The sequence below is a fragment of the Acanthochromis polyacanthus genome, chromosome 16 (genome assembly GCF_021347895.1).
Source record: "Acanthochromis polyacanthus isolate Apoly-LR-REF ecotype Palm Island chromosome 16, KAUST_Apoly_ChrSc, whole genome shotgun sequence".
NCBI lineage: Eukaryota > Metazoa > Chordata > Actinopteri > Pomacentridae > Acanthochromis > Acanthochromis polyacanthus.
The window spans coordinates 15,921,196-15,934,258 of NC_067128.1; the positions used below are offsets into that span (position 1 = coordinate 15,921,196).

The 13,063-nt window shown below is 39.5% G+C and overlaps 2 protein-coding genes across 3 annotated transcripts; both read left to right on the forward strand.

Moving 5' to 3' along the window:
* Positions 1 to 5,055: 5,055 nt before the first annotated feature.
* On the forward strand, positions 5,056 to 8,893 carry LOC127530390 (uncharacterized). The gene is made up of 9 exons (XM_051937036.1): positions 5,056 to 5,527; positions 6,085 to 6,221; positions 6,391 to 6,592; positions 7,294 to 7,369; positions 7,729 to 7,997; positions 8,094 to 8,195; positions 8,544 to 8,650; positions 8,744 to 8,825; positions 8,870 to 8,893. Exons 1-9 carry the CDS (start codon positions 5,507 to 5,509, stop codon positions 8,891 to 8,893), a joined length of 1,020 nt encoding a protein of 339 aa, XP_051792996.1. The 5' UTR covers positions 5,056 to 5,506.
* Positions 8,894 to 8,986: 93 nt separating this feature from the next.
* Positions 8,987 to 11,888, forward strand: LOC127530381 (uncharacterized). 2 transcript variants are annotated; one of them, XM_051937011.1, is made up of 7 exons: positions 8,987 to 9,204; positions 9,314 to 9,400; positions 9,488 to 9,741; positions 10,288 to 10,416; positions 10,530 to 10,670; positions 10,786 to 10,939; positions 11,102 to 11,888. In XM_051937011.1, the coding sequence occupies exons 1-7, from the start codon at positions 9,108 to 9,110 to the stop codon at positions 11,317 to 11,319; spliced, it is 1,080 nt and encodes a 359-aa protein (XP_051792971.1). In that variant the 5' UTR covers positions 8,987 to 9,107; the 3' UTR covers positions 11,320 to 11,888. The 2 variants fall into 2 exon arrangements, with proteins under 2 accessions (XP_051792971.1, XP_051792972.1); XM_051937012.1 differs by lacking the exon at positions 10,288 to 10,416.
* Positions 11,889 to 13,063: the final 1,175 nt, after the last annotated feature.

Consider the following 13,063-nt stretch of genomic DNA (forward strand, 5'->3'; position numbering starts at 1 on the left):
TTAAGGCACTGCTTGCTAAACACTGAAATTGATATCACATATGAGTAATACAATATTAATATTAATAACCATTTGTTGTGTAATTAATCATTAACCTCACACATTATCCCCAGGCTCTGAAGGGTTAATACATGACGGATACAGACAGGTCAAGCTGGAAATTTACATCTGCACACACACACACACACACACACACACACACACACACACACACACACACACACACACACACACACACACACACACACACACACACACACACACACACATCAGTACAAAGAATGTTTTCATGCACACACACACTAACAAAGACAGAGTTTTGGCCTTGACACACAGCACATTCCTATTTCCTGATAATGTAACAATTAATTTTACTGAAACTGCTAACTCAAGGTCGCTTGGGGGAGAAAACCACAATGATCCTCCCAAAAGGTCTCCTGCATCCTCCCTATGAGATACCACTAATGGCTGTATCACATCTCAGCTAACGACGGAATAATACTAGCTGGTAGAAAGCGGGAAAAAGTTTGCAGGAGGGTTCTTTTTACAGGGTGCGGCTCGTGGGGATTTGTTGAATCGTGTGTCAAAAGATATGGACATATCTGTGCACCAACTAATGGGAGAGCTATGTCTAAACCACGGTTTATCCTCACCTGTAGCCAATCACATTTCAGTATTTGAATTATATGTTTGTGTTTTATAACCAATCATATTTCACCATACTGTATGAAACGTTTTGTTCATATCAGACTTCGTCCTTTTCTGGGGGGCTGTTCCAAACAGAAAAGGTCCTTGTACAAAATTATTTTGAGACACTGATATTTAGAAAATAAACAGCTTAATTGGAGAGAAGTGGTTTGTCTTCTATCTCAAAAAATGAACACGCTCAACATCGGTGCAGTCATTTTTTCATCATCATCTAAACACAGCAGAATCCCTTCACTGTCAGTGAAGTGAGGTGGCTCAGGCTTGATGGGATGTAATTATCAGACGAAAAGTTGAGTATGAAAAGTGATGTGAGCAAAGTTCACAGTTAAAACCTTCAGCCGAATAAATCCTCAGTGGTCAGCAGCAGCAGCAGGCTGAGGTTGTACAGATCAGAGTCATGGTGTATGAATTTCAATGAGGCGGCTGCAGTCAAAGCACACAGCAAAAACTCCTCAAACACACAGAACTTCAAGAAGAACTGAGCAACAAAAAGAGGAGAAACGTGAGGAAGCCGCAGTGGAAGCCACCACGAGTGCTTCTCCTCTTCAGATGACAGTCCTGCACAGAGCACAGCCCACTACAGCCTGATAAAATAATCTGCTTACGTTCCTCTGCAGATGTGTGTGTGTTTTAGACAAGCGCATGGAGGCAGCAGATTTAGAGAAATAATCCTTCATTTCTCTTCTATGCTGCAGTTTAGGCACTGCAAGGCAGAGGAGGCTCACCTCGCTCTGTGTGTGTGTGTGTGTGTGTGTGTGTGTGTGTGTGTGTGTGTGTGTGTGTGTGTGTGTGTGTGTGTGTGTGTGTGTGTGTGTAACACAAACACACATTCTCTGTTGTCAGGATCAAGCTGCTGAGTTGCCAGCTGAGCTTTTTCACAATGTCTTTCAAATTTTGATTGTTCTTCACCTCTTACCGCCCGGTCACACAAATCCTAGCTGCAGGGGGTTCATTTTCCAACCCTTGCTGTGTTTTCAGAGGCAAAATTTCCTGATCAGTGGCGTTTTAAAGTGCTCTCAACCTCTTTCACACCACCTGCATGCATTCACAACAGTGGTTTGAACAGAGGCAGTGCACTACTACAACCAAAGTATAAATGTTTGAGCAAATAAACCTAAAAAAAACATCCTTCCCAAAGCTGAGAACAATAAAATCAGTCTTGAAGTGATTCTGGTTTGCAGCATGGTAGCTACGTTTTTAAATTAAAGCCTCTCAGAATACTGATTTAGAAGCACAGTATTTGTTAGAAACATTATTTATTACTAAATATGTGAAGTTCAGATTAACAGCCATACTTATTTTTTTATCAAATTAAAAAAAAGTATTCATTGCTTTTTTGTTCAAATATAAATTAGAGCCTCTGCACATGTACAACAAATTAGAAAAAGGCTGGGAAGTGTTAAAAATGAATTAAATCCACTTCTTTACAAATTATATAAACTTGATTAAATTAAATTGTGACAAACTCCGGTGTCCCTTCCTGACGCTGCAGCTGCCCTCCATGTTAATATCCCTGTACTCTGTAGTCTGTCAAGAAAATGTGTAATAAACAAATATACACCTGCAGCATTTCATTACGTTTTATCTGTTCTCGTTAACACGGAGGAATAAGCATTTGCTGTTCCATCACACATCATCTCTATAACAGAATGGAAGTGATGAAACAACCACGTGTACAATGTTGGATGTACTGGAAATGATGATGGAGAGTGAGGTTATAAACCATAACCACAAGTCAGTCATGAGTCACACATAGATGCAAAGGTAATGAGATTTTTGATGCTGCTTGTAGAATGTCGTCTCATTCTTCCCAAAGATCTTGTTAAAGTTGGTGGACGTTTTCAGAGACGGGAACATGTTGTCAGACATCCAGACATTTCTTCTCTGACAGACAGTTAAGTTGTGGACATTCAAAACATGTCTAGGACTGTACCTGACATACCAGCATCCAGCAGCCCATTCTCATCTCTCCTGTCCTATGTGGCATCGTGTCATTTGAATAATAGTGCATTTTAAGGTGGGTTTTTATAGTCACTGGTCAAAGGAGTGTGTGCTGGTCACACTCTCTAAACATTGTTCTGTTGCCACACCTGAAGAGAGCGTGGATCAACTCACTGATTGAGAATGTGTTATCAGTTAAATAGCTCAACAGCTCAATTGTACACAGCTGGTTAATGAAGTAGCAGAAATGAGATCTTTAACCTTTTCTCTAAGGCATGAAAGAAGACCATTTGTTTGCTGTGTTTACATTTTTGTTCAGTGGAAGAAGTTCTTTCTGAAGGCCAACCACCACCACAGAAGACAGACTGTCAGGCTACAAAATTACACAGAACAACCTCCATCTACAGTTCTCTGTGATCTAGATTATTTAACACACCAGACATTTCATGTTCATTTTTCAACTTAAGATGATGTCCACATTCAAGGCTCAGTAATTTGCTCCTTTACAGTAGCCCTAAATCAGCTTGCATTTTGTGATCGAGCAGTCATTTTTAATGAGTGAACTCCAAAATTTCAAAAGATGTTTAATGCAAACTTACTGCAGGGTGCAATTGCATCAGGAAGATTAACCAGTTCTAAGCGTAAAGTCCTGATATTTCACTCATCAAAATCACTTCATTCTGTATGTCTTATATTAATTAAGAAATTGCTACCAAGTAAAGACCGCATTTGCACAAAGCTAAAACTTCTGCACTTCTCAACTCAGCTGAGAAACCATGACTGACTCAGCTGAATTGCAGGCTGCGTGAGAAACAAATGAATGAGAGTGAGAGCAAAATAATTTTTAAAAGATTCTTTTGTATGGCTCAAAAATTGTATAAACAGGAGCAAGTTGTTGATCGATTTCGCATGGTGAAATACCCGGCCAGAGTTGACGTGAAGAGTAATGTGAAAAGTGCCGAGTGTGCGCAGGTTGGAAAAATGTAAGTAGTAAGCAGCAATAGCAAAAAAACATCCAGAAACGACCTGGGGTTCAGAGGGTTAATAAAGACTGTAGGATCGGTCATGTGCTAACCATCATTGCTCATAACACACGACACTGCTGCCATCTAGTGGTCAGAAACAAAACAGTTCCAAGAGTGATGTCCTCTGAAGCCACAGGACAAAAAAAGATGAGTTTGTTGGTTTACATGAACGGGAACTTTTTAACTATCCAATAAAACCAAGAGTGATGGAAGAAAAAAATTTATTCATAGTAATTTAAACCTTAAAACATGCCATTTAAGAAACAACTAGAAAAGCACTCGGAGAGCACAGACCTCCGCCAGGCCATCTGTTTGTCTGTCTGTCTGTGTGTGTGTCTGTTTGTCTGTTAACAGCATAACTCAAAAAGTCATGGACGGATTATCACCAAATTTTTACAGGATGTCCGGAAGAGCAAAAGTAACAATCGGCCATCTCTCAATTGTCTCAATTATTCTTCGACCTTCAAAAAAATCCTAGATCCAGACGGTGATCCGGATCACCTCCAAAATCTAATCAATTGTGACTTTTGCTCTTCCGGACATTCTGTAAAAATTTGGTGAAAATCCGTCCATGACTTTTTGAGTTATGCTGTTAACAGACAAACAGACAGACAGACAAACAAACTCCGGTGATTACATAACCTCCTTGCGGAGGTAATGATGAAAATTTCTTTTTTTTTCAAAATTACTTCCTGTAGATGGCGTCCTCCTGTAAGGACAAAAGATGAGTTTGTTGGTTTACATGAGCATAAAACTCCCATGACTTTTTTCAATAAGAGAACGTGAGGAGGCTCATAGAGTGACAGATATATACAACTGGTAACACAACTGTAGTCAGTGTGTAGAATCCGTGTACTGATCTGGTAAATGAATTTTCGGGTCTGAAACGGGTATTGAAAAACAAAAATCACATTTAGGTTTTCTAAACATTCCATGAATGTGAACCAGCGTCTCCACTGACAGTTGTATTAACCAAATGGACCACATTACACTGAGGAGGAATTTGACATGGTGCTTTGGTGCAAAACTGTGAGACATGCCATCGAAATGGTGTCATTAACGACAAGTCAGTTGAGCAAAGCTGAGCCACGCAGGAGGTCACAGACTACCGTTGTCATCTAAAATTGGACGCGGCAGGATTCGATTCGACGACCTTCGAGTCTTAAGCGCGCAGTTTTAACCACTCGGCCACCGACAAGAAAAAGCCGTGAGCTGACACAAAGGGAGTACGTGAGCCATTACGTCACAGTCTGTGTCTGTCATTTGACTTCATGTTTCACCATGTTTCGAGCTGGATTTGTTCCACAGATTTACTTTTGTATGGGGGTATTATTGTAGCAAAACTATTTGTCAATGTGAATCGAGAGTTGTCTGTCTGGATTTCAATCCATGTGTCCGAAGTGAGATTTGTCAATGTGTAAAAGAATTTGTCTATGTGAACTGAGAGTTGAAAAATGTACGTATCCCACTACACATCAGCAGAAAATACAGACAACTCACCAGAATTTACATATCCCATTACACATCAGCAGAAAATACAGACAACTCACCAGAATTTACGTATCCCACTACACATCGGCAGAAAATGCAGACAACTCACCAGTTACGAGTCGTTCGGTTTCACAATTGGCTGTTTTATTTTCACGTGACTTTTGCTACACTTCTGCCGTGAGTGAGATTCGTATCTGAAAAACGTCTGGGTTTTAGCTCCCTGACCTCAGGCTCACAGGCTCCTCCAACTCGGCAGTTCCCGCCGTCTGAAAGCCATCAGGCGGCGCTATGCCCCAGAGTCTTTGAGCGTTCGTGACATTGTGGGCCAGGGTGTGGACAAGATGGAGCCCCGATCGCAGACAGTGAGTACATGTTTATGTTTTTTTGCAGTTTGTATATTTAGGCAGGCTATTGCTGAGCCTTCTAAAAATATAATATTACAGGTACATGTGAACAACTTACATCTGTTGAGTTTATAGGTCGCTGAGCAAACTCTTTCGTGAAGTGACACTCGCAAGCTAATCTCACCGATTAGCTTAGCTGAAAACGTAGTTGCTGCTGCTTAGACGGCAAGCTAGGAGTCACAAGTGTATTTAGCTGGAGGCCACATGTTAGCAGTCCAATTTACAGTGTGAGAGTATGCTTCTGCAATAAAAATTGAATTTATTTTAAGGCTTTCAACACATCTTAACCAGGGGTGCCAGTAATTATGGAGGGCGTTGTAGCTGCAGCAAAGTAATAGCAAGGAAACACCAGTGAGCTGGTTGTAATAACACGGGATAACTTTACCTGAAGACCCGTTTTTTAACATTGCGTAGGGCTACAGTAATTACCTACTGTCCAGAGACTATCTGTATTTGCATTTGTTGTATTTGTTATGTGGGATAAATCATGTGTGTCTTGTTTCTGTATGGGCCAGGTTGCAGAGAAGAGTGTGGAGTCTGCGGCCAGAAATCTTGTCGCGCTCATCAGACAAAATCTCAGTGCAGACAGTCATCCTCCACCCAGTGCAGCTGCTGCATTAAACACCCCATCAGTGTCATCGGAAATGCAGAGGTACCAAATAGTTTGTTAGTTTTTAGTAACTTCCAGAAATTGTTAAGCTCAGGCACTGCATCGGACTGGATTAGCCTTGCAAAGTTTCAGGACTGAGTAGAACTGAGTAATATTCATAAGTATGACACAGTAATTGTAAATATTAGTTAAATCCCTTTTTTTTCCACAGGTCATTTCCAGGCATTTTCAGGGGAAAAAGGAGATTTTTAAATCGACCACAAACGGTCACTCGCAAACGGCTGTGTTTTCAGGTCTATCTCCTTCCCTCTCCTGCAACTGTGACTCCAAAAGCAGATGAGGAACTCCGTTTTTTCCAGGCAGGGCTAGGCATGAGAATGGTATCATTACCAGAGGATGCAGCTCATGATCAGGTTAGGCGCAGTATTAAGTGTGTTATTTATTAATTAGAAGTCTAGATGCAGTTTTCAATAGCATAACAGACTGTACTTTTTTAAACAGTTAAAGAAAAGACACAAGAGGCCAGATTCACTTTTAACCACTTGTTTCTTTTCTAAATTAACTTAAGATGTGTTACAGGACTTTAGCAAAAAGTGTTTATTTGATAAAAAGGATCCAGCAGACATTCTGTTTATATCAACTGAGCCACAGAAGTCTCAAAAACAGCTGTATGTGTTCTATGACAAACTAAACTATATGTTGTTAAGAAAAAAAAAGAGGTTGTCCTATGTCAAGCTAATGACTTACTTGCAAAGTTAAATACTTTGCATTTAACCCATAAGAACCCACGGTGACACCAGTGTCACAAACACTTTGAGTGCCACAGTGTCTTCCTGTAAAGTTTCATGTCTGACCTTAACTCATTAAGTCCTTTAAGGAAAAATGGGTCTGGGTTCTTATGGATTAAGGTGAAATGTATTCAGCGACCTCACACAAGGTCAGGTGCCATTTGTTTAGCTCTCGTTTGAAGCAAATAGTAATTTTAAAAAAATCTGAGAAAACAATATGATTACAAAAAACATTCTTTCCTGATGTCCTCCGTCAGATGTAACATCATTGTCATAATGTGTTGATAATCAATCTTTGGTTTCTAAGATTTCTCATGTTTCTCTAGATATCTGAAATGCTTAACCAAGAGTACCCTAAACTCCAGACCCTGAAGGGGTCTTGGATGTTTTACAAGGCTTCAGGTAAACACATCCATTAAACTAATGCATCACACATCCCTCTCTCTTTTTTTTTACTTTAGACATCAAGTCATTGTCACTCTTGTGCATTGTTGTTGTTTGTGTTATAAACAATGTTTTGTGTTGCCATGATGCTGTTAGAATTTATTCTTGCTGCACACTAGTTGTGCCATAAGCAAACACTTGTTCAGTGTTGTCATAAGGTCTGGGTTCTGTCCAAGGTTTCTTCCCATTAAAAGAGAGTTTTTCCTTGTCACCATTTCCACAGTGCTTACTCTCTTAAAGACTCTGGACTGTGGAAGTGCAATTGTAAATGGAATTATAAAAACTATAAATTGTTGACTCAGATTTTTGTGTTTCAGGGGGACATGGACAAAGGCAGCTGACAATTGTAAGTCCCCAGGTGGAAGGTTACACCACCTCACAACTGAAAAGGGCATCAAATGGAGGAAAATACATGCTATACATAGCTCCATTACAGGGTGAATTGGATGTTACCCCGCTTTCCAAAAATGCTTCAGAATTTTCCAAAATGCCAAAAGCCACTTGTGAAAATTGTCAGGAGACAATGCCAATTCATCTTTTGGCCCTCCATGTTGAGAGTTGCAAAGAAAATGTCACTGACTGTAACGTGAGTTGTTTTCCTCGTATCTCACTCATCCTCTTGCTTAGCATTGATTGAATGTTTATCTAAAAAGTATTTTTTGGGGGGGGGTGGTATGACTAGGACCAGGACCAGGACTATAACTCTGATACTGAGTGCGTCTCTGTCAGTAACTCGTCAACTGATGACACTGTCTTATACCCAAGGTCCACATCCCGCAATGATGTAAGCACATCTTTAATAAAAAACTAGATGAAAATGTCATAATGATAATTTCTTTTCCTTTAAATTCTTATTACGTGTTACTGTTATTTTTGGTGATTGTGTCATTCATGGAGGCATAGTATGTTCCTACCCACTTTGAAATCTGTCAGTACACATGGAATTTTGTTTCCTGTCATTTTTTTGATCTGTCACCTTCAGTCACATATCCACCTCAGTATGTTTTGTTCTTTAGAACCAGCTGAAGAATGCACAAGAGATTGACTTTAAACATTCTGTTAGGGAAAGTCAAATTAGAACAACTATTGTGCAGACACTGCCTTTAACAATATTTTTCATCTATTTATGAAGATTAACACAAACCCTACAGCTGTGTCCTCCATGACTTCCTGCCCCATCTGTAGACAGCTGTATCCTACACACACTGTGGAGATCCATGCAAGTTTCTGTGGCGAGAGGTAATTGTCCAAAAAATGACTTTTTACAGGTGTTATTAGGAATAGTAAGGTTATCTTAATGATAACAAAGTTTGCCCATCAACTTTTTTACAGCATCCCTGATGTCCAAGATAATGCAGGAACATCACTTCCTCAAAGTACAGCACCTAGCACATCAGCAGGTACATCAGGGGAGGTAAGATGCAGCTTCCTTTATTTTACTTACCCTTTTTCCCTCAGATCATTTCTCCCTTTGTGCAGTGAGTCCCAACCTTTTTTGGTTATACAACATGATGCTACATTTGCATTTGCTGTGTTTTCTATTTTTAATTTGTGATGTTAAATACAACATACATGTTTTTTTTTTGTCCTGTCAGATTGGAGGACAGTTGCAGATCCAGAAAGAGCTGTGTGGCTTTTCACCCAAGAGCTGCTGCACAGTAAGAAAGGTTCTGAGGAGAATCGCTTTGCAGTGGACATGAGGAAAGACCAGGAAGAACAGGACATGTCCTATGTGAGCTTCTATAAGCACAACAATGTGGAGTGGGCTTCACCACTGAGATGTAGACTTGAAGGTAAACATATGTCTTTTTCAGTGTGTCAATCTTAAAATAATTTTAGGTGGTGCTTGCTTTGGTAATTTGTTTAATCTTAAATATGTACGTTTCTTCATCTTTACCGTAGGTGATGCTGCTGTAGGAGTGGGTGTTAACCGGCATGTTATGTCAACACTGATGCTGAAGCTAAGAACAGGATTTCGCCTTAATCTTGGTCAGTATTAGAACCTCAAAGATATGTAATGTCATATTTATATGCTTATATTTATAAGCTATAATTATGAATATCTTCATTAACCAGGAAATGGAGCTATCACAAAGGTTTTTGAGGGTCAGCCAGACCACTTGGTGCCTGCCAACTCTGTTGTGATGGTGGAGAGTGAGCTTTTCTTGATGGCAGGACGAATGATGGGGCATTGCTTCTTGTATGGTGGTCCTGGTTTCCCTGGCATCAGTCCAGCCATCACACATGTACTGTTTGGTGGTTCCATTGACACTGCCACGGTCATGATTGAAGACTGTCCTGACTTGGATATTCGTGAAACAATCCAGCTGGTAAGTTTGAAAACCTTAGCAGCACATTGCTATAGAATGCCATGTTTTTGTCTTGTTCAACATTGTTAATAATTTCATATATTGTATAGAATTTCTTCACCGTTTTAACCATTCCAGGTTTCTCCAGTTTTATGAACAGTTAAACACCATTTTTTTGGTTGTACAGTTTATAGATTGTACATTATTCACCAACTCTCTTTAGCAAAGGATTAAAAACAATATCTCCATTACTCCAGTCACACACTGTTATCTGAATTATTGAGTCTGTAGCATTGGATACTACAGAATGTGTTAACAATTTTAGAGGGCTTTAGGACATGAGCAGGAAGACGAAACAGGGGGACCTGAGTTACAGAAAGCTATTAAATGCTTTGTGACATCCATTAATTACATTTTTCTTTTCTGCGTGTGTCTGTCTTTCATACCGTGTTTTTTATTCTGCCCACATTCCGTTCTTCCTGCCTGCCATTTCCTCTTTTTTTCTCTCTGCCTTCCTTTATTCCCCACCTTTTTTTACTTCCCTCCTTATTTCCTTTCTATTTGAAGTTAAGTGAAAATACTAAACTTGAAGGTGAACAACGTAACCGTGTTGTCAGCCTTTGCATGGCGTGGGACTTGCCACTTCCAACTCCAAGCAATATGAAGTGGCTGCATGACAAGCTGCTCCTGCATGCGGTAAATTTTCAGTGTGTTAGATATAAGAATTCAGTGCTGCATTTATAGTAAGTGGTGTTGCTGATATTATTTGTGTTTCTGTTTATCCGGTCTTGTAATGCTGTTTTACACAGGTTCTGGGACGATCAGCAAAACAAGTAAAGCAGTTAAGAAAGGGACTGAAGGAGACTGGCATTTGGCCACTTTTCTCCAAAAGAGTGGATGTGGTGAAGCTGCTTTTCCCATGTGAGAAAGAAGCTGAGATTACACCTCAGGTATGTGAGATTTGTTTTAGTAATATCAATTTTTCTAGCAATTTTCAGTCCCCTTTCCTGATAGTTACCCTCTATTTTTAAGAAGGAATTTTGAGACCAGGTTTTGTCTTTGCAGATGATTCTTGCAAACATTCAATGGCCCAGGCTTAATTCAGATTCTCAGTCCGATGATGATGATGATGATGATGATGATGATGATGATGATGATGACATCTCTGTTGAAGCAGTGACTCGAGTCACAGCTTATTTCAGGACTTTTATTGAACACGGTGAGTTTTTTTCAATTTAGCATTTTTGCTTCTGCCTTTTAGTTCAGCACAACTTTTTCCTGCCTTCTTTCCACTAAGCATCACTTCAACACTGAAAATGAAAAGTGTGAAGATTGAGTATATAAGAAATGTCTCATAGGTCTTGTCCTGTCTTTTCATCAGCCTCCTCAGAGTGCCTGAAGAATCTGCTGCGATTCTGGGTGGGATGGGAGGTTCCAGCCAAGAAACTGGTCGTGAAGGTGGCAAATGGCCACCTCCCCAGAGCCTTGACATGCTTCGAAACTATCAAATTGCCTGACCATCACACAGACTATGCAGATTTTGAATCTGACTTATTGTCCGCCATTACTACCTGCGAGACAGGGTTTGGTCTTGTTTAAAGGCAAAAAGGATAATTTAGACATTGAATGGTGCTGAAAGTTCAGCGATTCTAATGCTCCAACATAAGGGCTCTCCTGACTAGTTTACATTATTTTAACAGGATTAGAGCAGTTCACAGAAAGAGATTTCCCATTTGCTGAGTTTACAGTTACTTCTTTCAAAAACACTTAAGTTCCTATCATATTTCCAACACTGCTTGGGGCAGTGGTCTACCATTAACATGGTGTTTTGTTTTTGTTTTCAATGAAACAAAGTAAGAACTATTTGTTTTCACAATGTTGCATGCATCATTTTGGGTGCCCTGACGCTGAGGTTTTTGTAGCACTTTACCACAGTTTATGTTGCCTTTTCTAAACTTTGGCAATGAAGTGAAGTTTATTGCCACCAGTTTTATGCCTATGATGATTTTAAGTTAGCAAATTTCAGCAACTTTTGTTATTGGCAGAGATGTAAGTGGCACATTAAGCAGTATTTAGATACTGGATGTTTAATACTGGTTCAGAAAATATAATGTAACTATTAAAAAAAAACTTCATTTGTTCATGCTATGTACAGTTAGAAATGAGCACTTCAGATAATAAACTCTTATTCCAATAAGAAATGCACTCCTGATTCAATCAACACAAATATTTCAGTTTTGTCACACACATTTAATGTAAATGATTATCGTGTAAATTACTATTGCAATCGAATACTGCACATAAAAAAGCCCTTTCTCTACATTTATCTACCAAATGACCTGAAGTATCAACATTTTGTTGTCTTTGGTTAATCATTTCATTAACAGTTACTTCATCAAGGTAAGGGCAAGATTGTATGCCTCATTGAATTTTATGCAAAAGCTTACATCAGACAAAAACTACTCTGCAAGTCAAAGCAGGTATATCATCAGCACCATGTAACAACCAGAACTAAGCTGTTGACAAACTATGTACAGAAATCAAGTCAGTTTATCTGTTGTTAATTATTGTTCGCACACATTCAGCTGCAGCCATGTAAATGTCCATTCCATAACAGTCAGAGGGGGCCATGGGATCTATTGTGCTTTTGAGGTTCTCCATCTCCAGTTCATCGAGAGGACTCTCAAGGACTGGAACACAGACACCAGGGCTCTGGTCAGCATGAATTCCACTGGACTCCCATTCAATCTGTGGCATGTGAAGTTCCTATAAAAACAAATAATGATTAAGTGCACATTCGATTGCACAATCCTCTTTAGTGTTTACATAAGTTACTGTAATAATGTAATGAAGTCAATTTTGATTTGCAAATGAATGTAAATGCTGATGGATATGAACAGACATGATAACCCACTATTTATTCACATGAAGAGCCGAACATACAACAACTGTTACAAAGGAAAATATTGAGCTTAATGATTTATAGATCTACATTTTGAAACACAAATGTTAATGCTATACATTAATAGTAATATTACATTTGCAGGACTGCAGTAGCATTTTTTTAAAAAAAGGTAAGGCTTCCTACATACACGAACGACACCAGGGTCCGAAACTGGACACTGCATTTGTCCCATTTGCCACAGCTGGTTGGGTGACAGGTTCTGCTCAGATTTTAAAGCATGGTTGTCCCATCCATCACGGAACACATCAAGGGAGGCCTGAAGTCGTGGGATAAAAACATAGTGGCAACAGAACAGGTGGAGTTCATTGGACAGATCAAGATGTCCTTCATCTTCCAAAGTGTGGAGAACACTGTAGAAGACATTTGTCACTGCCATGT